This window comes from Mycteria americana, chromosome 16, assembly GCF_035582795.1.
Source record: "Mycteria americana isolate JAX WOST 10 ecotype Jacksonville Zoo and Gardens chromosome 16, USCA_MyAme_1.0, whole genome shotgun sequence".
NCBI lineage: Eukaryota > Metazoa > Chordata > Aves > Ciconiiformes > Ciconiidae > Mycteria > Mycteria americana.
In genome coordinates this window covers 10,191,092-10,217,340 of record NC_134380.1, presented here as the reverse complement: position 1 = coordinate 10,217,340, position 26,249 = coordinate 10,191,092, and the positions used below count along the sequence as shown (strand labels likewise).

The 26,249-nt window shown below is 39.4% G+C and overlaps 1 protein-coding gene across 6 annotated transcripts in view; it reads left to right on the top strand.

Moving 5' to 3' along the window:
* Window positions 1-26,249, top strand: part of TEX2 (testis expressed 2) — a 60,088-nt gene that overhangs the window by 4,444 nt on the left and 29,395 nt on the right. For 2 of the 6 annotated variants that reach the window (XM_075519156.1, XM_075519155.1), the window contains exons 1-2: window positions 4,235-4,343; window positions 22,838-24,492. In XM_075519156.1, coding sequence (XP_075375271.1) covers window positions 4,250-4,343; window positions 22,838-24,492 — 1,749 coding nt within the window. In that variant the 5' untranslated portion in view covers window positions 4,235-4,249. The other 4 variants (XM_075519158.1, XM_075519159.1, XM_075519160.1 and 1 more) reach the window with 3 other exon arrangements.

Sequence of the window (26,249 nt, the reverse complement as noted above, 5' to 3'; positions counted from 1 at the left end):
CGTGCTTTCTGGTATACTATACTGTTAAAACAGGATATTTAATTACCTTAGTTCCATCTTAATCTCCTTTTTGTTTCATGATAGGGGTTTGTCCGTTAGTATGCCATATACAAGTCCTTTAATGCTGGTGTTTAGGAGAATGAATTGCTCTGTGTGGTGGGAGAAAGGACTATAGCAAACTGTTGAAGCAAGCAGAGTGGTGCATCTTCATAGTTCTCAAATCATCCTGACGTGAAGGCACGGACATCTTGTGCTATTTCTTCCTAGTGGAAGGCTGGATCCATGTTCTGAGAAATAAGCAAACAACTGTATATGCTGTGGAATTAAGCATTAGTGTTGAAGGGAAGAAAGGGATATGAAGGAGAAGAGCAAAAAATGAGATTGCTCAACTAGGTTAGGCAGGAATATTTTTTTTATTATTGTTTTTTAAAGAGGTCCTCTGGAGAACTCTTTTGAGACTCAACTGGTGGGAAACAATGCACAAACTCGAGGCCTGCTAGGCTTCTCCATGCTTGGGACCTTTTCACTGATGTCTCTTGCTGTCTCAGATATACTATTTCCTGTCTGGATTTTGTGTTTTTGAGAAATTGGTGAAATTTGTGACAGGAGACTGTAAGTGTTTTCTGTTGTTGCTTCGTGCCTCTGTTGCGCAGGTCTGTAGGGGAGGCAGCATCTTCATTAGGTTTACTGGAAAAGGAGATGGAATACAGAAACGAGCTTGTATTTGCCAAATCTTTTCCTTGTTGCAGACTGGAATGGAAACTGCGAATTTGAGGGTACATGCAATCTGGGAACAATTTTTCTAAATTCAGCTGAGTAACAGAGTCATAGATAGCTTGAGGAAAAGGAGTATTTAATATTGAGGGACCAAAGGCAAAACTGCAAAGTACAGTGTTGTCTGTCCCTCAGAAATCTCTCCCTCGTGTAAGAGCAAGATGTAAGGCCCTCAGAGGCACTATGGTAAATAGCAAAAGCTTTAGGATTATCAGTTAGTATTCCCCATTCTGTGTTTATTCCTTCAGTGCACTGATGCATATCGTTATGGTATGTGTAAAGCTGCTGTTGATTGCTGATTTAAAAAAAAAAAGTGTACCACTCATTTCATTATTGTAGAGGATTGTGGTAAATGGTTCAGATCCACAAAGTAAAGGGTTTGGGTTTTTTTTTTGTACTACAAGCGGTTGAATTCAGCTTCTTTCCTGGATGTGTGGGACAGAATCCCAATTAATGTGGCATAAAAATACATGACCTGCTGTTCTTGCCAGAATTGTGAATTATCTGTTCTTGGACGGTTTAACTTTTTTTAAGTTTCTGTTAACATGGCAAGCCCAGAAGTTTGAAGGCAGAAAGTTAATAATTACTGGTCAAGATCCCTTGAGGCTTGAGGCAGCTTGAGGCAGCAAAACATGAAGATTGCACGTTGGCTAGGAACACTTAACTTCACCCAACAGCCTGAGCCTCTGTGCGCCTGTTCACTTGGGAGCATTGTGAGGACTGAGATTTAACCACCTGGAGAGTTAGCACTTAAGTATCATCTTCTTCAGAAGAACGACGTGAATGGAATTGCATGGATTTGGGCCAAGCTTTGTATAGTGTAGATCTGAAAGTACCTATGTACTTGGAAAATGAAATATTAAGCCTTTTAAGGTAATATTTAGGTTCTTTCACACAAGTCCTTTACTGGAGTAATTTCGCACTGGAGGCTGCCGTGTGCTAACTTAGTTTCATGAGTTTTGAGTATGCTTACAGAGCAAAATCCCCTCTCTTTAGCAAGCATAGTAACAATATACCCAATGTAGCGTAAGAATTCCAATTCTGTAATGCAGTTATTTGCCTATATTGTTGTTCCTGTGCTATCTGCCTTCTCTGTAGTTTCTTGCTGTGGAGCAAGGCTGTTACAGTAATGAATTATTTTGGATCCCCAGGGCTACAGAGGTATCCCTTTTAAGACCTGATTAACAGATGCATCACCATTTCCTTTAATGGAGTCCTTGATGACCAGTATCTCTGGAAAATAAAAAGCAAGTGCCTTAAGTTGAAATTGCTCTATTAAGGCATCTGAGAGGAGTTTCTTAAAAACTTCCTGTGTTAGCCAAGGCCGGTCCTGCTCCTGTTGGAAATCCTTGGAGATAGGAAGCAGAGGAGCAAGTTTTGACAACAGAGTAGGTTAGAGTGTCTGAAATATCTGCAGCATGCAGTAGTCCCTTTAAGTTTTGCAGGTGTTTTTTCTTCCTGCTTCATGCCCTGTGAGGAGAGGAGTTCCAAGGTGTCAGGTTATTTACCAGTTGTCTTTATTCTCTGGGTACTCAAAAATATTGTCTCTGATGAAGCTGATTGTTAGTGTCTTTGGAGAGACCTGAGAATATAATGGTAAAAAAGGGTATATTCTCTGATCTTGCCTGTCTTGCCTTCCTGCTCCTCAAAATTTCTAGCTCTCTGTTCATTGTCTTTCTCTCCTATTTATTTTAACTCTCGCCTTTCTGAACAACAAGGTGTGTTATTCTGCTACGCAAAGTCCAAATCAATACACAGCATAGCGGTTAAGTTAGTGTTCTAAAAGATGAGACGACTGATGGACAAAGGATAACAGAAGATCAATAAAACGTAGTAAACAGTGGTGTTTTCCCATAAAGGCCAGGAGGGTAGCACAAATGAATCGTTGTACGAACGGGGCTTTAATATTCATTACCTAGTGTCTCTGTGGTTTATAAACTGTTATGCTGTCTGACCCCACTGGTATTGGATGACAGGAACATTGCAGCAGAATGTCCCTTAGTGCTGGTGAACGTACTGCATGGACCACTTATCCTGTCAATGCAGGGTTATTATCCTGAAGCTGTGAGAAGATGGGATGGTCAAACTTAAAAGAGGATCTCTTAAAGAGTATGAAAATGCATATTCAGGAATTGGGGTGCTCTTCTAAAGGATCTGTTTGAGTCCTAAAAATTGTTGTATTGGGTTTTAGTATCTTATGAAGAGGACTAGGAGCTGTAAGACTCTAGATCTTACTCTGGATTTCATGTGTTTTGTTTAAATTATCCTTCAGTTGTAAATAGGACTGCAAAAATATATGCACAAACCAAGCTACTATTTCATTTGATACTGGGAATTTCAAAGCAGATGACAGAGGACTGAAACGTAAATGGAACCTGTCATGAGCTGCAGTGAAGTTCTGATCTGAAATTAGAGAGCTGCAAAAATAATTTTGTTTCACTGGAAGTCAGGAATAACACTGAGAAAATAAAAATGTCTGTTTTATGAGCCCAGAGAGGCTCAAAGAATAAGGCTTCTTTGAGGGGAAGGGAGATAGTCATGCTCACACACTTGTGATTGTGGTAGCTTGATGAGGAGATATTGCTTAACATGTGATACTAAAAGCAGACAGTGGAAGTCATCATCTAGGTTTGGTGCTCTCTGTCTCTTGGCTTGTATTGCAGTATGTTGTGTTACCTTTTCTTCTGAAACTTCTGAGTATCAAGAACCTTCCTGCGCGGGGCTCTGCCAGGTTTCCAAGAGCCTCCCCTAGCCAAGGCTGGGAATGATAATCTCACAACGGAGTCGCGGAATTCCCATAGCATTCCCGTACCTTCTTCCCCTGCTCCCTGCCTGCCAGTCACCTCCCACCTCTTGTTCCTGTCTCCCTGCCCCAAAGTACCCAATGCAAGGTGAATATTTCTGCTCTGGATGCCTTCCAAGCTGGGTATTTCCATTCTGCTTGCATAATATGTATCTGTCATTTCTGTTGTCTGGAGGGGCTTCACTTTCTTTCCTAATACTCTTGTGTAATGTTTAGGGTTGAACACGTAATTAAATGTATTTTGGTGGTAAATGAAAGTGATCCATACATTCCTTCTCTTGTTTGTAACTGCTGCGAAGTTTGATAAGGCTTATCTTGGTAAGACCTTCTCAGTAGCAGTTCTTTTTGCCTAATCGCTTTCACACTTCTTCCTTTTCAACTTGACCTGAAGTATTAAACAAATGAATCAGGAGAAGGGGGAAGAACTAAGGGGGAGATAATCCTAAATGTCTATCAACTCAAAAATGTGCTAGTTAATAAAGGCTTTGCCAGGTCTTTAATAAACCTTCTGAGCAAATGTGTGGCAACTTTACAAGAGTATTTTATGGAAAAAAAAAATTGCTACTATTCTATTTATCTGTTATTTTAGTGAATAACAAGAGGTCTGGATGGAGAAACGACCAGATGTGCATGCAAACTATCTCCTGTTTTGTAATTCCAGTTATTCCCTTTATGACAACAGGCCAAGTTTTCCAAGATGCCTTAACACTGCCTAGAGGTTACAGGCAAGCTGAAGATCCATGCCTAACAGTTCTAGAAAACTTCTGTGAGTGTCTGAAAAGATTCATTTAGAGGTGTGTTGTATTTAAGAACATAAATATTTGGTTGTATGGATCTCTGTTTCTTTTGTCATGCAGCTTTCAGATGTGAATTAGTTAATTCTTTTTGAGTATTGAACAGATTTTATGAACCCTTGTTTTTCTGATGAGTTGGGACAACTCTTCAGTTTCATTTTTATTGGCCAGATTTTAAAAATTCTAGGTAGATATTTTTTTTTCTTTCTATCAAGCTAAAACTTCACAGTTTAAATGATAAAAATGAGTAAATCACTGTGCTGCACCATGAGTGTTGTTTTAGTACTTTACTTTCCCAGTATGTGTGTTTTTAAATCTGCTTCTTGCATCCAAATGCCTTAAGTGGTGTATTTACCAATGAAAACTGCTATGGGATAACTGTCCTGCAAATTTCTTTCTATTCACAAAATGGGTATGGCGTGAACAGTGACTTTTCAGGCCTCCTCCTCCAATACCCTAAGTCAAATAAATGCTGATTTGTGTGATCCGTTCTGATCTCAGAGTATTAAAGAAGGCATTGTCCGCTATGATCAAACTTCTGACTCCTTCATGGAGTTCAGGAGAACATTTGAGGGGATGTTGAGGCCGTTCCATTGTTTAACGGAGAGGAGTCTGTCTCACGGTGTGGTGATGAATGCGAGTTGAAAAGATTTCCATCCCATGTCTAGATTTCCACTTGTACTGGTTTTGTCTGTTTCCCCAAAAGAGCAACCAACGTTGTCTCTAAAGCCTTAATTACATACAGTATGGCCGAGGCAGCTCCTTAGGCATGGGTGCAGCTTCCTCACACTTCAGTCATCACTGTTTTGTCACCTTATCCTGAAAGACAACTGTAGCTGCCACCCATGCTTGGCTTCTCTGACTTGACCTCTCTCAGCAATTAAAAGCCTCGCTTAAACAGCCACACCCCTGATGTATGGTGATGTATGAGGAAGCGAGTATGTATGTACTCACAAACTTATTAACAGCATATGTAATTTAGAGCTTGTATAGCTGACTTGCTCTATTTGATAAACAAATGCAAATTTATTAAGCATGTATATAAGAACATTGCCATGTGTCTGAAATTAGACTTGCCTGCATAATACTGTAATTGAACAAGGCAGGATGTGGCTCAAAGACACTTATTTCCCTTTGCCCTTTTGAATCCATTTGGTGGCTTTTGCTGTTCTTTTATCTCGCAGCAAATCAAGACCTTAAAATTGATGACCTAAAATTCATTTCCTTGAAGCTACTTTAATGACACTTCTCTTTCTGTGCATGGGCGTGCACAAAATGTAACCCACATACAGTGGAGTGCAGTCTTTCAAGTATTTGAGACTGTAAATGTTATTTCTGTCTGCAATAGTAGAAACTTTTACAGTGCCAAAGGCATTTGCTGGACAAACATAACAGTGATACGAATTGAACAGCAAATATCATAGGATGAGAAAGGGAAGATTTTAGCCCTTTTTTACAGGGAAGTAACTGCAAAGGAGAATGACAGTAGAGAGATTGCATGAATACTACTTGAATTTAAAGTAGAACTGGGGTTCTTCTTAAAAATTAATTTAAAAACAATTTTTTTAAGCTCTTTTCTTCATATTGTGCTATGAATTCAGCAGGCAGCTGGGGAATTGGGGTATGTATTGCCACAAGACACCCACCTTCTGACTTTGTCATTTTCAGCCTGTGGGGTTGTCAGATGAAATTCCTGGAGACAACTACATTGATTAATGTTTGCAAAAGTGAGATCTGCGTGCGGGATTTACAGCTCTATATGTAGTCGATCAGAATTTAGTATGTGCATCTCTGAAATAGAGGCCTGGAGGAATGTTTTCATTTACACGTGTTGTCCCATCATACCAGTCTACCTGAGGTCTGCTTTCCACTAAGATAAGCACCTATGTCTGTGCCTGCATGCTATATGAGTGAGTTATACCATATAGGAACAAATAATTGCTTTCTGAGCTCAGAGAGAATGAGTAATGGCTGGCTGTGTTGCTTCCTGCATTATTGATCTTTGGAAACTACTTTTCACCAGAGGCAGTGAGAACACTTTTCAAGGAGTACTGAAGAGTTCAGAAAACTGTTAACTAACTTAAATCTTTTAGAGAGATTTTTTTTAATTTATTTTACGTTTGTGGCCTGATTAACACAGTGAAAGACCATGTTGGGGTAGATCCATGCTGCTGAAAAAAAAGGAGAGGAGAGCACTGTTTGTGTTCTTCCCAATCTTATTTTGTTTATTTTTTTGAGAGTATTCACATGACAAATTATCTTTCTTGGCATGTTAACAGTACCCACATTTTGAGAGAGAAAAACAGAGTAGGAAGGATCCTTTCATATTCTTGTTGCTTAGGGGTGTGAACAAAAGGGCTTTAAGGTGTGTTAAGGACTTCACTTGTCATCACAGTATACTGATTTTCTCTTTCCTTGTAAGTAATACGGTGTCTTTAGATCTACTTTTATGTAAAATTATTCCATTAATTCAGATTGCTAATGAAGTTGATTTTCTTTCATGTATCTACCTGCCATAGTTTCTTAGCAATTAGGATTTTAAAAATATGTTGTGGGAGGTGCTCATCATTTTCTGACTCAGTTGATTTCAGTAAGAGTCAAGCCTGTAAAGCAGCTGTTAAGGTCAGGCAATCTGTGATTGACCTATCATATGTTGCAATTAAAATGTATCGCAGCTTTTAGAAATAGGAGTTACCTCAATCGCTCTTGGGGAAAAAAGAAAAAGAAAAAAAAAAAAAACAAACCACCAGAAAGCTTTAATGTATTAAACTGATCCATTAACTGTTGCTCTCTTCTGTGTCTAATGCAAGAAATGGAGGGGAATGCAAATCAAGCTAGTGGCTTTGATTTTCAGTAGCCTGTTTTTGGCAGGAACCTCTTTCATGTTCTGGATAACAAAGTCCAGGGAAGATTCTTGCCAACGTCTGTCAATTAATAAGTTTACACCTTGAAATGTTTAGAATTACAAATACTATGTGAAAAATAAGAAAACAAATATTTAAATGAGAACACGCATGTGGATGCTTTTGCCACTTACTTCTACTTCTTTTGTTTTAATACTTTTGTGGATTTTGTAAAATATTAGAATGTACTGTAATAGACTCACTAGGAATTTTATGGTTGCTTCAGCCCTGTGCACTTGAGTGGGTTTTTTTGGTCTCTCTCTCTCTCTCATAGTCCAGTATTTTTAATCATAAAATGCTTAAACCACCCTTTAATGCAAAATTATTCTTTGATAGACTATACTGAAATGTATATGACAGTTGCAAGGCTCTAGAAGCTTTTTGACAAGCTGAAGAAACCCCAAGACCCCTTATGTCTTGATAGTTAGTTGGGAAGCTGGGAAAATCTGGGTTGTCTGTCCTAATGTTTTTAATTGAGCCTCACTTAATATCTTTGCTCATCGAGGTTTGGCAGTGTTTCTGTCTTGTGTGTTTGGTTTTGTGGTTTTTTTTTTGTGGGGTTTTTTTGGTGTTTTTTTTTTAATAAGCGAAAACTTTGTCTTTAGCATGGGAAAAATTCAGGTTGTTAGGGGCCATCTAGGTTCCATTTCAGTCTTGGGAAAATTTTGGTATCTTGGATGTTCTCCTGTCCTCATCACTCTGTGCTGTGTCCTCCAGTTGGAAAGCTAAAATGCTGCTGAACTTTTGCATTTTAGTTTCTAGGTATTTGAGTTGAACATAAATCTGAATGAAATTAGATGAATGTTGCCTTAAGCAGAGAGAGACACGTCTGGTACTCACCAATTCTGAATTTGACATTTTGTTTTCCTGCTATTCTTAGGACAAGGTTTCTTCAGAGTTGACTTTACATTTTGTTAACCTTCTATGGATCCTTTTATGAATTAGAAGTTAAAGGAATTTAAAGCATAGAAGCTGTTATTAGTAGTTTATGATCTCGGCACACTTGTTGCTAGAATAAGATGGGTTGTGTGATCTTCAGCTGCTTTAACTTGGTTCTTAGTCTTTGCTATTGCCATTTTAAGAAGTTAGTGATTCTGTATGATCTTATTTGTTCAAAGTGCTGTGTGAACACTACTCTTCAGTGAGGTAAGTTAAAGCAAAATTTTTCTCACCCTCCTAATAATACTGAAACGCAAAATAACATGGTTACCTGCTTGGGGCTTTCAGAGAAGTCTGGAAATCTAATCCATAAGCCATTTCCTTCCAAAATTAGATCATGAAGAGCTTTTTTGTTCGTGTGGTGCTGATTTATGTTTGCATAAACCTAAATACCTTTGCAGGTAGCATGAAATGCTGGTAATACCTTTCTCCATTAATTTTTCATGGAATCCAATGACAGGCAAGACTACTCAATGAATGGCATAGAGCTATTGGCAAGACTGCCTCTCTAAGTGCTAGGAACAATTTTTTAAAGAAACCTTGCAGAACAGTCTGACTTTTGGGTTGAATGACTTTTGAATTACTTTTGTCCCACCACTTCTCAAACTTGATTGCAACTTTGAAAAGACTTGCATGTTATGAAGTCCTGTTTATTGACCTTTTCGTAAGCTTTTCTGTCCTTTGGACCCTCTGGGGATTATGCTTGCAAAAACTTCTGAGAAATCCTCTTCTGTTCTATCTGGAATGCATTTTCTGCATTTATAAAAGACACTTTTTACTTTTCTTAGGTAGATGAGATGCAAGAAAGTAAGCAAATGTAATCAACGTGCCCTCTAACAATAGCAAGCTACAACTATTAACATAGGGAACTATATATCTTCAGGTAGCTTAGGTTACTTAATTCTCATGTGTTAAGTACAACTACCTTTCTAGTTAGGTATGAATACTTTTTTTATTTATATTAAATGCAGATGTAGCTTTTCTCCTTCCCGTAGACAATTTAAGTTGTCTGAAAGTAGCCTTGCTTTGATTAGTTGTTCTTGTTTTGTTTTGTTGCCAACTGCCTAGGGATCCAAAAGTTGAAAACATACCACCAGAGTTGGAGGATGAGAAAGATCAGAAACCAGATAATCCTTGGATAATGACTGCATTGCGCCTGGGGCATGCCAAGGTCCTAGGCATGTGGAGTCATCTACATTTCTATAGCGAGTTCTGTATTTCTTGCACTTCTCACAGGGTCTAGAGTGGTTGCAAAGGCAGCAGCAACGACCTGGCTGTATGGGAAGAGCTGGAGATCATGTGCTGCTTCTGGCTGAAGTTGCCTTCGTAAAATAACCCGACAGACAGTGTGAGTAACCTTCTGGAGATGGCAACTTAGACGTTTCTTTTAGCTGAAACATATTGACCATCCATTCCCAATACACATGCAAAGACACATTCATAGATGCGTGGCAATGCAGGATGGCAAAAAGTCCTGCTGACACCTGTATATACGATGTTGTGAGGACTTTGCTGGTAGAGAACAGGGCTCATTGAGTGTGTGCAGTGTTGCAAAGATACTCCGCTTGGTTGAGTTGGTCTGTGAGAGGTTGAGTGGAAAGATTCCCCCCACCCCCTGTGCCTTTTTCCTGCTCTGTCATTGCGACTTTCTGGAATATGCTTAGACAGTAAAATAAATAAATGTGGCATCAATGGTCCATCGTGGTTCTCTAGCTGCTTAGGGATGCATGCTTGGTCCAAACCTAAATACTTCTATGTATTAAATTTTTTAGTCCGATTTAGTTAAACCAGAGAATGCCCCTTTCTCTAATTCCGAAAGCATCTCTGACAAATAAAGAAACCATTTGTCATGGTTTAACCCCAGCCAGCAACTAAGCCCCACACAGCTGCTCGCTGACTCCCCCCTGGTGGGATGGGGAGGGAATTGAAGGGTAAAAGTGAGAAAACTCATGGGTTGAGATGAAAACAGTTTAATACATTACAAAGCAAAACAAGGAGTTCATTCACTCCTTCCCATGGGCAGGCAGGTGTTCAGCCATCTCCAGGAAAGCAGGGCTCCATCAGGCATAAGGGTTACTTGGGAGGACAAAACACCATCATGCCGACCTCCCCCTCCCCCCCTTCCTTCTTCTTCCCCCAGCTTTACATGCTGAGCATGATGTCATCTGGTGTGGAATAGCCCTTTGGGCAGTTGGGGTCAGCTGTCCCGGCTGTGTCCCCTCCCAGGTTCTTGTGCACCCCCAGCCTCCTCGCTCGTGGGGTGGGGTGAGGAGCAGCAAAGGCCTTGACTCTGTGTAAGCACTGCTCAGCAGTAACTACAACATCTCTGTGTTATCAGCACTGTTTCCAGCACAAATCCAAAACATAGCCCCATACTAGCTTCTATAAAGAAAATTAACTCTATCCCAGCCAAAATCAGCACGTGATGATTGTGTACTACAGGTAAAAAGGTACTACAGGATTGTGTACTCCTGTCAGGTAAAAAAGCCTTAAAGCACTAGTTCTGCCTTGCATGCTAATCCTCTGCAAAATATGAAATTAAAATGAAGATTGTACATATGAAATATAAGATTTGATGAGTCATTAAAAATCCACTGAAAAAAACCACCTCTTTAGATAGCTGTGGGGTATGGTTTGTAAATCTGTAGATTCCATTCCTTTTTTAATGATCTTTTATAGCTACATTTTTACATGGGGACCTAGAGTTTGAGTTATTAATTGGTGCTGCTCATCTGTGTATCTGTGTTTAGCTTCATGTGGACAAGCATATTTATTTTTAATATCTCTTCTGCTGTTTTCATATGAAGATGTATGATGGTTGTTTTAACTTTGCGGTTGCTGTGAATATTGACTGAATTTTTTTGTTAGTGAAATGAACGTAAATGTAAAAAAAGTCCTTGAATGCTCACTTGTTACCTGTAGGCAGTTTTACCTATTGATGTGCATTTGAATTGCTGGGAAAAATAAGCCTGTAATACAATTCTGATAAGCCGTTTTTAATTTAGGATTCAAGGCAGCTTATTTTACTTCGTTTTGGAAACATGCTTTTCTATAAGTCGCTCAGTCAAAATTTCCCCTAAAGATTTTATAGTGACCTTTAATTTAATCAGTGATGTGGACAGCATTTTCAACTGTGGACTAATCTGCCGAGGCTTTAGATAATCTTTCATCAGATTAATGAGGAGTTGATTTTTTTTTTTCTTCCCACCGAGATAAGAGGGAGAGAGTTACAATGCTGCATAGTTTTATATTCTACTTCACCATTTACCTTCTCGGTAGGATGTAATTTTTTATGTGTAAGCTTTTGATGTTTTATTTCTGTAGTAATAAAACATTTCTGTCCAGATGCAGGACTTCTGCAGCACCAGCAAGTTCTGATTTAGTCTCTCTTCCCTTTTAGGAGAGAACAAACACAGCAGTTACATATTTATTGCTCAGGATTGCTAACAGACCAGTGGTTTTTTTTTTTTTACTCCCCTTTGGCTTGTCAGGGTGACTCTGAAGGTAGTATAGCAGTTTTAGATGAGAAAAGTGGAAAAAGCTGGCTTTAGACTGTGACAAAAGTTTGCCTCTCTGTCTGTGAGTATGCTCTGGTTTTAATGCAGTTATTTCTAAATCCCTTACTGCAGGAGTTTCAGATCTAGGTCTGTAAACCTTTGCTTTTCTGGGTCATTTCTCTTCTCACTCATGACCAAATTATTTTTTGGGGTAATTTTGATGCCAGCAACTAGTTACCTGGAAAAATAAGTATTTTAATGTACTTTTTAAAGACAGCAATATATGACATAGGAAATTACTAAATCTCCAAAACCTGTGATGGAGGGGGAGGGGGGGGATTTGGTTGTGGTTTTGTTGTTATTTTGTTTTGTTCTGTTGAGGGAATTAGGGAACTAGTAAAAGGTCCCTTTGAACTGTTTAATGCTGAGTGTTTTGGAACGAAAAGATGTTACTTGTTGCTTGCAGTTATGAATGATAAACAAGAATAAAGTAGTTCATAGGAGGAGACTATGCGAATGGAGAAAGTATAATGTGCTAGAATTTTTATTTGTTCTCATTGTGCCAACTGGGAGTAAACCTTCTTTAATGAAATTACACTCTGGTGCAGTTTGAATCTGCTGCAAAGAGCAGAGGAATACGTCATTGAAAGTGTGTGAGTAATCAAAAAAAAAAAATCATAGTTTATGAGTTGACTATATGGCAAAAGCAACTTTTTGCTATTACAACAGTTCTTTTCACAGTGCTTCACTAACATGTATAATACTCAGAGTATTGAGGAGCTTTACCAGTAGCATTGCAATTGGTTGGGAAACAAACATTAGTAGAGGCTGCGTTGCAACTGAGCTCTTGAAGAGCTGCACATTAAGAAGCAGTTTCTGGGCTCAACTTGTAGCTGACATTACCAATACTCACTCCATACAGCTTCCAGCTTCTCCTTTCAATTTCAGAGAAGCGGTTCTGTTGCAAAATAAAATTTGACCTATAGCAATTGAAAAGTGCTACACTGATATGATGGCAAGGCAGCAACCTCTGTCTAGGCATGTCATCAGGTTTCTTGAACTGCAGAAATCCTTCTTGCCTCAGTGTTGACAGGCTTCAGCTCCCAGCTCTGGCAGCTTGAAAGTGCTGCCTAACTACCAGAGACGTGTTTTGCTAGCTAGTTTTCTGTCTCACACTTTAGCAGATTTGCTGCTGGCCTGTTCTTAATCTAGTGCTGGTGCGTGTTGCTTCATTGGAATCGAGTCCTTCTGGGACTGTGCCTTCCTCCTGAAGTCCAGCAGAGCATAGGCATCATTCTGTGAATGTGGCCTTTGGGTTATGGGCCAGAGGGACGAGGAGCCTGGGAGTCTCTGCTCTCCTGCAACTGTGATTTGTTCTCTTTGCAGGAAGCTCCTCGTGTTTCTGTGTTTCTATATGTTCTTGTTTTAAAAAGAATAAATGTCGCAATATGTAGCAAAACAAAGTGACTCTTCTCTACCCACTGTTTACTGTTCTTCTATGAGTTATTGCATGTTTTGTTTTAAGCTTTGATTTAACTTCTTTTATTTCTTCTGTTAGGGGAAATATTCAATTTCTTATAAATACCGCTTCACTTCAGTCTTCAGAAAAGCATTAAATAGGAAGAAGTTAAATTTTTCTGAGTTTCTGGACAACCTTTAACTGCTTAGCTTTTTGTGTTTGTCAAAATTAAACTGTAATGCAGCTTTATGAAGTTTTTGGCGTAAGTGATGCGTCATGGAAGGAAAATAAGAAAGAATAATAATTAATCTTTTATTGGTGAAGGCAGAGAAACTAATGTGGTAGCTGACCTTTCTTAGGTCTTTGGGGAAAATGTTAATATGGAATAGACTCGCTTAGCTAACATTAAACAATTTTTATTTGATTATTTTTGAAGCATTGTAAATACAAGCTTGTATTAAGGACCTTATTAGCAGTGCCTGTCTTAAAAAAAAAAATTCCAGTAATTTTGAAGACTCCTTATTTGCCATTGCAATTTTACTTGACCTTTCTGTCCTAGACTTCAGTAAACAACCCCTCTTATTTGTCTCTCTGATAGGTTTATAGTTTTCATTAAAAGTATCATCTCATTGACAATATTCTAAAATCTTGCTTAGGATCTTTCATTTAAGTATCCTTAAGCGTACCTAAATGCTGGTTATTTAACTTGCATTATTCTTACCTTAAAAGCATTTGCACAAAAATATAATCTTTTTTTTTTTTTTAAATGAGGCTCAAGAGAACTCCTGATGGAGGTATTTTAGCTGTTAACCAGCCTAGTTGTGATAACCTGGTTGACCTCTGTTAGAGGTATGTGCTGTGGGAGGTCTGTGTGTGTATATTATAGTCCGTAGTGGGTGGCATCATATTTTGGCTGTGATACTAGTGTTGACTTCTGTTGAACACATTGGATTACATTCATTTAATAGTACTTGATATTGATGTAAAATTTTTCATTTCTGTGCTTAGATTTAAAACAGGTTTTATTGGGGTTTGGTTCCCCCCCCCCCCCCGTATCTCAAATCCAGTTGCGTGAACTTGAAAGGTGAAGCAAAACTTCCTTCTTACTCCTGTTAGAAAGTGAGCTTTAAAGTATTATCTTCAGGCTGGGTAACTGGATCCCTGACACAAAGATTTCACGGGACTATTGTGTGATAGTAATTACCAACACTTTCTATGTAGTTCATTTAAAAGTAATGACTAGTGGATGTAAAAGCAATAATAGATGTTAACCATGGAATACATTAACTCGTGGAGATGCCAGGGGAATTTAATTTGTCGTCATTAGAAATTTGAATGGGGATACGAGAAGATGTTGAAATTTGGTTTTTGTATACTTTTTTGTCTTTTACGGTATAACTCTGCGGAATGAGATGAAATTTACAGTGAGGTCATTCTGGGCTAAATGAGAATTGGCTTTCTAGACTACTTCTGTGGCAAAGTGATAGGACAAGAGGAAATGGCCTCACGTTGTGCCAGGGCAGGTTTAGACTGGATATTAGGAAACTTTACTTCACTGAAAGGGTTATCAAGCATTGGAACAGGCTGCCCAGGGAAGTGGTTGAGTCACCATCCCTGGAGGTATTTAAAAGACGTTTGGATGAGGTGCTTATGGACATGGTATAGTGGTGGTCTTGGTAGTGTTAGGTTTACAGTTGGACTTGATGATCTTAAAGGCCTTTTCCAACCTATACGATTCTGTGATTTTGTGAAAGTAGTGGTAACGGATTATTGGAGATGCAAACTTCCGATGATTTAAAACATTGCTTAAATAAAGACTGTAACCAATAAGGATCACAATACTGTGCTTTGTTTTGAAGGACCCGAAATGAAGACTTCTAGCTCTTAACAGAAGGAATTTTGTCTGATGCTGAGAGCTGTTAGTTATTTTAAATAAGTATAAAGAACAGCAACAGTCCTCCCGTAGCTCTTGGTGTTGGACGGAAGATACTGGCTGAGTCTCTAGTAAATCAAGTGGAATCTATAATTTTTGAGAGCAAATATGAATTTCAGATCACATTGGCTTGTGCAGGTATTCCCAAACGGGGAAACATTTAGCCTGGTTTGGGAACAGTGGCTTAATGCATTAGGGTGGTCCTGTCTATGTTAATGTGAGACCTGTAGCTCTTCTGTCACACCACATGGGTGTTGCAAAGTTAGTCTAAAATGAATACACTACTCCTTCCTACCAAATGGAGGTTAGATTTAGAGTATGAATGATATATCTGTCTTCAGTCTGACACTTGGAAATGACTATCAAGTAACCCAAAATAATAATGAGCCCCATTAGTCCTAAAGAAGTACTGTTTTCCCCAGTCTAGGTGATGGCAGTTTGCCAAAGCAGGAGGTGCTTGTTGAAAGAGTGATGGCACAGAAGGATCATTGGGGAAGGCAGAGACATAACCAGTTAGAAACAGCTTTCCCCTTGAACAGTGATAGCAATCTGCATGAAGTCAAATTGTGGCATTATCAATAATCAAATTAGTGGCTTCCTGAATAGCATTTAGGGCTTGCTTTTCTGACACAACAGTCAGATACAGGGGAAAGTATTACAATGCTTGTTAATAACCTGTAGACTTTTTCTTTGCTTAGCAGGAAAGGAATTTCTGTTTTGTGGAAAACACTTTTTCTGGTCTGTTTAGTAGCAACGAGCAGGGAAAATACTCTGAGAAGTTTTGAACCTTGCTGCAGATTTTTATGAAAGAATTTACTAATATAGCATACCCTTTACCCCTTGTGTAGATGTTGCATTAAGTAATAGCAATGTGATGGGAATAGTTGGCTGTTGCAATATGTGTGAGTTCAGTTACCCAATCTGTTCTGTTTCTCCAACTGAATGATTATGAAAAACATTGAATTGCTGTACTGAATATCCCTGAATTATCTGGAGGTTGCTTGAAAGGCAAAAGGGCCAAATCCCCTTTCCAAAGTGTTTATGAAGGCATAGTTTGGTTGTTTCTTTGGTCATGGGAAGGGAGTTGCTAAGAATAGATCTGTAGCGGTATACCCCCACGCTAGATTTAAATGTGCAATGCCAAAAGTAGTCCAAACAAGTGAACTGCGTGAAAGTGGATCACTTACTTACTGGAGCTGAAGTCATGTTGCTCTTCCCCCATTCCAGCCTTTCCCCTTGACTTAGTTGCTGACTTTTGGTTCCTCTCTAAGATAAGAACATGGGTCCTGAGACACCATTTCCCACCTTCCAAAGATGTCTAGCCTTGCATGACTCTTCTGTGTTCTGCCTGTTACTTTCCAGGTGGGTACAGCAAGTAGGTAACTGTCCTTGTTAATTGAGGAACTCTATATAGCTTGCAGGGTCCATGCTGTGCTAGCGGAAGGCCAAATGTATGATGAGTAGAAGGTATTTGTTTAAAGTCTTCTTATTGCTAGTCTGGAAGTGCTACAGAGTTTGCCTTACAGGGTGAGAAAACAAGTCCAGAGGTGCTTTGTGAATGACGGGGTTGTGAACCATGAGAGGGAGTAAATGCTCAGTTAAGCATCCCAGTTAATCCTAGATGCACCCAAGTTGCATCCTAGTTTGCAGACAGGATACAAGCAGACTTATTTTGAACATCTGTATTCTTTATGTGTATGTATATTCTGTGAATTTTCTAATTACTATATCCTTCTAATCAGCAATGAAGATCCAATGCTCTAGCCTGCTTTTGAATGTAATCTGCTTTGTGAGCCTTATCCTCCTTCCCATGTGTGCATGGGCTCCCTACCTCCCCTAGCTGTGGTTGCAACCAGGGTATCTATCCGAGGTCAAAATTCAGCCTTGCCCATTAGTAATGCAGGAGTAAGACTACTGAAGGGTTGCAAAATAAAGTTCCATTACCATAACCAGAAGTCTCATACAAGCAAAAATATTAGAAGAATTTTCTTCCTTTGAGTTCTCTTCTCCCTGCACTGTGGATTGAGCTTTCTGTGGTTTGCTGGAAAAGCTGTAGCTTTACTATTTGCCTTCAGCTGAGTGGCTTCTGCTTTACAAATTGTTGATCTCTTTTTGTTAGAGAGCAGAATGGACATGAGCAGACAACACATTCTGGGTGTCTCATGCCCAATGGTCAATATACAATAGTTAAAGTAAACAAGCTGTTTAGACACCTGGTAGCACCATAAATATCTTTCCCTCCCCGGTTTCTGCATAATCAACGTGTTTTTGTGAAGCATAAGCTTGATTTCTTCAGTCCTGAAACACTTCTCATCTGGTAAAGGAGAGGATGATTTGTATACCTACCCTCTCTCTGTGTAAAGCAAGCCGACAGTGCACCGTGTGGTTTCTCAGTGCTATGAAGTAAGTGGTTTCTGGGGCTCAGCTGAAGAAGGATAGGGTGTTTGTTTTTCCACTGCAGGGAAAAGAAAGAGGGTTTGTGAGTTCTGGAGAAGGCTGTTTACGCTGTTGGGCAAAAGGACAGATTGCTTGGGTGCTTGGCTGTTTCTATAAACACTCCCAATTAGTCATTCCTAGTGTAGGTAAGAGCACATGTTACTGTAGCAATACTCACAGAAGGTGTTGTGGCCTAGCTTGACCCGGTGCTGCCCAACACCTGGTCTCTCCCTGGGTGTCCCTGTTTGTCAGCAGGTGCATCACACCCTGGTGGAGACGTGTTGTCATCTAGGTAAAAATGCATCCTCAGCTCCTGCACTGTGCTGCCTCGCTGCTCAGTAGGAAAGGGCTGGGCAAGAAATATTTTTTTATTCCCAGACAGCGTGCATGCACTGTTCACCTGGCTTGCTGTTTACTGCTGTTGGAGCACTTTAAAAGGAATGCCTGTAGGTGAGGATTATAAACTGCTGTTATGTGGGTGATGGGGTGCAGTGCCGTAACATAAGAAGTGGAAATGGCAGTAGCTGGTTGGCAACTCTCTCATTCCACCCTGCAAAAGCATCCAAAGTCCAAACCTTTGGGGAAAGGGAATTATTTTCCGAGCAGCCTCCTTCCCTTCCAGGTAGAAGATCATGTTTTGAATCATTTGAAGCCTGAGGATCTAAGATTATTATTCAGGGCTGCCTGCCACATAAATAAAACTGATACCTTACATCTTCAGAATCAACAGCAACAAAAAAACCTAAAGAGGCAGCCAGAAAAGGTGCGGACAGTGTGGCTTTCAAAACAAGGATCAATGAAAACCTATGTTTGTGCAAGTATTGATGTAACCTGTGAACAGTCAGTTTGGAATTCTGCCCCTCCAAATGGGGGGGGCTGGGAACACCAGGTCTTCCAGCAGCTGAGAGAGGAGTTGAGGAGTAGAAAAAAGGGGAAGCAATGAGTGAGGAAATTGTAGCCGGAAATCAGTAAGAAGTGAATCTGTTAGAATGATTTAAGGGGTAAAAATTGTGGTTCAAGAGCCTGATGAAATATCTTTGTTATAAAACCTGAATGCCTAGTGGAAGAGCAGTCAGTAGTGGTAGCAGTGGAAGAAGTCAGGGATGTTATTGTTGTATTTGCTATGGAAAAGCTTCTCAACATCTACTTTGAAAAATAAAAACCCAAATCCCTCACAATAAAAAAGAGAAATTGTGCTCAGGAATGGATTGGAAACATGGGCCTGCCCAGAGCAGGGGAAAATCTCCCCTATCTTGTGTTTGCGGGGGAGAAATTACTCTCAGTAGGATATCTGGTGTGTTGAGAGGGGTTAGAGTTGTTAAAAGCTTGGAATAATATAGAGAGCGCACTACTGTTGTAATCCCAATTGATATTCAGAATGCTTGTAATGAAATATCTGCTGTTGGCCAAAACACATGTGCTCTCTTAAGTAAATAGCATTACAATCTTTCTCCTGTATTGTACACTGTTTTTTTTAATGTACCAATTGTTTGAAGATTTGATACAAGATACAGCTTTGAACAGCTGTGCTTGGGAAAAGCATGAACTGCCTTGTAGCAAAACCAGCCTATGAATAGGGATGATTTAGAAAGTTCCAGCAAGATCAAAGAAGGCTAAAAATTATTACTTGCCCAAACAGAAATGGTTGTTCCTGGAAACCAGTCCCCTCAACTGAAATATCACTTGGGCTAGATGTTGAGGGCATTGGATACTACAGAGTTATCTTGTAAGTCATGGGCTGAGGATGCCAAAGTGCAAGCAGTTGGATTATGTTAATGTTCTGCTGCTGCCCTGTTGATAGTGCTGATTTAAGAATGTGCTTTTATGAGACGTAATTCATAGTATAGTAGCATGTTTAAGGGTAGGCAAATATTGGCTAATGAAGAATTTCCTTCCTTTCTGTGTTAACTAGTTAATCATGATGTAAAAAAAATCTTGCTTGTTCAGTAAGCGGTAAAATCTTTTTTTTTTCAGTACATTTGGTGTGTGCAAGTAAACTTCATCTGTTTCAGGTAATTAGCACTGCATTAGCACAACATGGCAACTGGTGTTTAAACACAAGGTAATTAACTGTACAGTGTAAACATAGTGTGCTAAAGAGCTAACCAGAACCATGAATTTCCAGTTGATTGAAAATAACACACTAGAAATGTTATTTGGGGGTGGGGGGAGTAGTTAATAATTTTCTCCTGTGTTGCCAGATTATTGATACATGGTTAGTGCTGAATGGGCAGAAGAGAAAGGGTCAGACATTTCGAGCTGGTGCCAACAGCATTGTGTGCAAGTGCAGCTCTTGTGGGGGATTTTTTGGGGTTTTTTTTTGTTTGTTTGTTTTTGTTTTTTTTTTCATTCCTTAGAGTATAGAGTTTTAATGGCTCAATGACCTGGCAGATGGGTAGGGTTTTTTGTACTTTCAAATTTTGGTTTGGTAGTCTTGCAATTTCACAGCTGGCACAAAATGTTAGAGATGTGTGATAGCTGATGGTCCAGCACTAGGGAAATGGAAATAGGGTTGGATACATATCTTGTCCAGTAGTAGTTTTTTCCTCTCCAAAATAAATTTGGGTGCATTTGTCTAAAAAATTGGGAAATTTGCAGTTTGAACTACATGAAATGGAACTGTGTCCATAAGAAGCATGGATTCTGTATGCTGGTGGTTCCCAAGTGTGCTAATCCAACAGGGGAATGAAAGACCAAGTTTCTTACCACCTGTAACACTCACCAAGTTATATATACATATGACTGATAAATGCATATCTAAACTTCTGAATAGCTGAGAGTTCTTACTATTGGGGTAAATAACTACTTGGCCCACAAATGTGGCAGGAAAGGTAATAATCTGCTGAGTCCTCTGTGGGCTGGAGGTACACCTCCATCACTGAAAGTGAGTTCTCCATTTAATACTGCTACTTTGATATGTCCGATAGATTTTGGGGAGGACTGAAGAAAACAGTTCCATGATAAAAGCTGAAGCCAGAATCTGATCTCGAGGCAGAATTTTGTCTCTTACACAGTTTGTCAGAAAAATGGTTAGGCGTCAAGTGAAAGCATGACTAGGGTCTGAAAGCTGCTTTTAGTTCTTTGAACCCAAACTGGCTCCCTGATGTATGCAGCAGAACTGGGACTGAAAACTGAAATTGAAATTTCTGGAGGCTTTGCATGAAGCAGGATAAAGTCCAGCTCCTTCTGGTTAGGAGCACCTGATTGGGAAGCATGCAAATGCTAGAAGAAGCAAGGAATAAACTAGTCAACAATTTAGGAGCCATAAAATGGACAACTATAGTGAGTAGGAAGTTCTGGACAGATACTCGCTTCTGTTCCAACATTACTGGATAAGCTGGGTAGCAAAGATCTTCTATTTTAAAATGTTTAACCAGCTTATTTTACTGACAGGTTAAAAAATGTTTACATGGAAAGCTCCATTAGCAAGTATAAAGGGCTACAACCTTTAGTAGGAAGATGATGACGAACAGGTGGCACTGGCTTGCTGGATAATACAATCTGATATCACAACTGTTTGTGAAGTGCACATTTCTTCACCACCACATAATCATTCTTCTGAACTGCTCTTTAAATGTCAGCAAAGGCCTCTCATTAATTCAGCTTGACAGTTTGATTACAGCATTTTAACAGCTTCTGAAAAATAATTCAGTTACTGAAGTGGTAAACTTGCTGCCTTGGCAATGAAGATAAAGTGCTGCCTCACAGCCAGAAAGGCAGAGCTAATCTTGTAATTTCTGATCCATCTTTGTGTATGGTCACCAGTGCCTTGGTTTAAATGTGTGGTATTTGCTCTCCATGTAAATATGTGCTAAGTCCACTTTCATGGGTCAATAAAATGCTTGAAATAACATGTAGATATAATTGATGTAAAAGGCAGGTATGTTAGTGTACCTATCACATAAGCAGCCTGCATGCACTGATCTGACAAAAAGATTGGTATTTTCAAAAAGTACTATTGGTATATCAGTGAGAAGAACAGTTGCCTCTGCTGAAGTGTCCTTACACATTCTTACAGCAAAACTGCTAGCAGTAGTAAATTCTTTGGGTATATACGTTACCTGAGGTACACCTCAAACATGCTGTATCTGTGGAAGTCTGACTCATGTCTTTTTGACAACAGTTAGTTTGATGCTGTCCGTTATTGAAATGTTTGAAGCTACTTCATCTTGCTGTACTGGCATTCTGCTAAAATACATTTGGTGTCTAGTCCTGGAATTCAGAAGGATAACTTTTAAGTTCTGTCCAATTATGCTTTGTTTTGCCTGCAATTATTGGACTATCGTGTACCCTGATCATTTGTCCATGGCTTGCAAAACCTGGAAAGACAAAGACTACATAGAATCATTTAGGTTGGAAAAGACCCTTAAGATCAAGTCCAACCATGATAACAAACATGATAACAAACCGTGATAACACACATGATTAAAATACAATTTAAATCTCTACTTCCTATAGACCAGTTCAAACAGGTATACAGGAGAAGGTACTGTCCCACACGTGAAGACTTTTACATATTTCTGACCTTGCTTTGGGTTTCAAATTTGCTTTATTTAAAAAACCAGAAGACAGTAATTATTGTATGTAGAAGGAACTGAGAGTTAGGAGTGAAGAATTTCAGTGTGCTGGGGTGGGATGGGGCTTCTGGAACTCAGAAGTGGATCTAGTGGGGAAAAGAGAAGGTGGCACACCAGAGATGAACTATAATTTGAGAACACTTGAAGGTAATTTTAACAGCATGACACTTATTAATATTGCCATTTTGTGGTATGTGGAAATATGTTAACTAGCAAACAGTAACCTAGATCTGTAATTTTGAGCATAAGTATCTTCTGCTTGTTGGTTTTTGTTGTGTGCGTTGGTTTTTTTTTTTTTCCCCCCTAAAATTGTGTCAGATTCTTCCTAGATCATCTAAGAGGGTCTGGTAATGCTCACGATGCCTATCCATGATTGCCAATTGTCCTAAGCATGTTTTTCTCCTTGTCTGTCTTTGAATCTGTTCTTGCATTCAGTGATACTAAAATGAGGTAGTTAAGCAGATGTGAAGGGGGTATTAACTAAAATATAGATATGTTTTATGCAATGAAATAAATCTATGGACAATTTCTTTAGTGACAGTCCATAATTTGACTAGACAGCTTTAAATCCAGTGAGATGAAGAGTGTCCAGATTGTTTTAATTTTCAACTGACTGACCTGTTGCGTATAACCTGTCTCTTGTGTTTGGCTTAACACTTGAAAATAAGGGTGTTTGAAGGGGGAAAAAATGCAGTTAACACAGTATTACGTTTTCTTCACAGACTCTGACACATCTCTGGGACCTGCAATGACAAGTCAGAACAGTAGCCATGCAGAGAAAACCGGTGAAATGTCCTCAAAGCAGTCAGCACCAAAAGTGCAGGTCCAACGATCTGTCTCCCGAGAAACCATCACTATCCATTTCTCTGCATTTGGGAAGGAGGAAGAAGAGGAGGAAGAAGAGTTTAAGGAATTTCTTGATGAGGAACTAGATGACCAAAGCATTGTAACAGCACTTGAAGCCAAGGAAGACCTCTGCTTTGAGCATACCGGCCATGATTTTTCTGGTCCAGCTACCTCGCTTAACATGGCCAACTCTGCATCACTACTGTCCTCATCGCCTGTAGTTCTGCCAACTGCAGAGACTGTAAAGCTGTTGGATTCTCCTTCCACATCCCAAGTATTCAGTGCAGTGCCACTAGTCCTCTCTCCATCATCACACTCGTGTCATACAGTTAGTTTATCAGGTGCACCACCACCTGTGGAACAGAAATCCAGCCTGTCGTCTTCCCCATCCTCATCCCCTTCCAGATCAGTTGTCTGCTCTAGTGGATCATCCACAGTTTCTAGTTCAAAGCCTTTTAAGGGTTTAGTCAAGTCCCTTTCAACAGATGTGGAACCAAAAGAACCCACACCACCGATGCGACATAGACAGTTAATGAAAACCTTAGTGAAATCTCTGTCTACAGATACTTCTAAACAAGAACCTGAAGCTGTGTCTTACAGGCCACCCGACTCGAAACTGAACTTGCATCTGTTCAAACAGTTCACTCAGCCTCGAGCTACAGGTGGTGATTCTAAAACTGCCCCCTCGTCTCCATTAACATCTCCCTCTGACACGCGTTCCTTTTTTAAAGTACCTGAAATGGAGGCTAAAATTGAAGATACTAAAAGACGCCTTTCTGAAGTGATCTATGAGCCTTTTCAGCTGCTCAGTAAAATAATGGGTGATGAAAGTAGTAGCCACAGGCCCAAAGCCTTATCTTCAAGTGCTTCAGAACTCTCAAACCTTTCCAGTTTGAATGGCCATTTGGAAAGCAATAACAACTACAGCATTAAGGAAGAAGAATGTGATTCTGAAGGGGACTTCTATGGAAGTGACTCTAACATGAATAAGAACGATCAGTCAAAAGTGGCTGAGGAACACGCAAAAGAGACAGAGACCAAAAGCTCTCAGTCTGCAAGCACAAAGGATGTGAGTTCGAAAACTTCACTCGTACTTGAAAAATGTTCGTTGTCTGCACTAGCAAGCAGAGAGGATGAGGAATTTTGTGAACTGTATTCTGAAGACTTTTCCTTGCTAGAGGATGAAAGCAAAACTGATAAACCTACTGAAACTTTGCTCGATCCAGAGATAACTGAGGAAAATGGTACTATGCTCAGTAGTGAAGATGAAAATAATCCATATGTGCAACAGCCTAAAATACCAGTGAAAACTTTATACTTCTTAACACTGTTAGTCTATGCTTATTTTATTATCCCTCTCCCTGGCTACTTAAGTGGACTCTTATTTGGAATGGCCCTTGGATTTATGATAGCTGTCTGTGTGATTTGGCTTCTTACTCCACGTACTCATGAATATCTCAAATTGCATACAAGTATGAAAAAGAGATGGAATACAGGAGCTCTAGACATCAAAGAACCTGAAATACTGAAGGTGAGCTCATGGCATTTTGTGCGTGTGTGTGTCTGTGCATTATTTTGGGTAGAAGTAGTAAACTAGATTTATTCTGAAGGTGTAAATGAGCTGAATTATCCCCATTTGTAAATAGAGTATTGTTTTAGGGTCAGGAGGCTTTGGCAGGAGCACAAATGGTTTAGTATCCAAGAATATGTAAGACTTCAGTGTCCTTAAGGATTAGCAGAAAAACAGAATTGCTTCAAAAGTAAAAGGGTAAATGGTTGTGCTGATGGATTTGAAATGATCCAGCTGAACTACTGAGAGCAAGTAGTGTCAGAGTTTAGCGTGTAAAGTAACATTTGTGCTTGAAGCTGCATCTTGGGAGATGTGTTTTGTTTCTGGGGTATTTTATTGTCTAGGCAGTAATTTGTCTGTCTTGTCTGTTCAGTCTAAGCAGATTCAAAATTGTTGTGTTCAAGTCAAGCATAGATAGTTGGAGAGCACATGGATCCTCCTCAAGCATTAGCTAATTAGAATGGGAGGAGGAATGAGTGATGAAAGGGACATACTCATGGGTTATGATGTCTGTGGTTCTGCGTGCTTTTATCTTGAATATTGTACTGTATAATATGGATTACAGTTCAGTAAAATGTGTGCCTGAGAGCTGGGTTTTAAATCAAGCTCTTAAAAAATGTATCCTCCCTCCTCTTTGCCCTTCCTCATCTCCACTTCTTGTTCAGATACTGCAAGTTGCTGTCACTTCATACGTCTGGCATGTTGCTGTCTGTCCAGTTGTGACCCATGCAACCACTCAGTTACTTCAGCGGCTTTGTGCTTTTTCCTTATCCCTGTCCTGTCTCTTCTAATCTCCATCTGTGATGAATTAAAATAATATTTTCCCAATTGCAAAATTCTGAACAATAAAGCATCTACTAGTTTCTGATGTGCAAGAGAAGCATTTCAGAATGATAGTGGTACAACCTTCACTTGCTGTCACTTGCTTATCAGAGTGTTTGTGAATGCTTTCTTGTATTTGTGTAAACATTAAATCCATCCTGAGCTTTCTGAAAGTGCATCTCCAGTTGTGTAACAACACAAAGGTTGCATGAATTTAAATTCATACAGTATTGGTTGTATGCTGTAGAATCTATAGTGAATTGATAGCTAATCTCATGTATCTTTAGGTAACTGAAAAGTTAGAGAAATGGGGTATAAAAGCCAACTTTTGCTGAGTACAGGCAGCAATTGCATGCCCAGCCCTGATGCTACCTTGGTGTTCCCTGTTTTTCTTGAATGTTACAAGTTGTGGTCTTTATTTGCTGTTGTGAGTGCAGACTGAACAATCCTGTCTGCGCAATTGATTTACCTGCTGCTTACATGTACAAATCTTCACAAACATTAAGTTCTGCCCTTGTTAATTGGGTGCTGAGACCCTGCATATAAATTTGCCTTGATACTTGAAAACTGGTAAAGATCCTGATACTCATTGTTGGCTGGTGTTCAGATGGCTCTTTGAGGTGTTAGCTGTTATTCAGGAACCTTTAAACTATATTTTAATGCTTTTGTCCAGGAGATACATTTTATGAGAATGGCTGTAGGCAAGAAATTAACTGTGCAGAGAAGTCTGTATGAATGTAGATTAATGTTTTGTATGACCTAATAAGTATTTCTTGCACTCATTAACACACAAAGTAATTGTCCTTAATATGTAAAGCCCTATAAAAGGGCTTTTTAATGTTTCAGGAGTTTAAAAACCAGCTCAGTGCCCATATTGTAGTGGAAAATAATGTAAT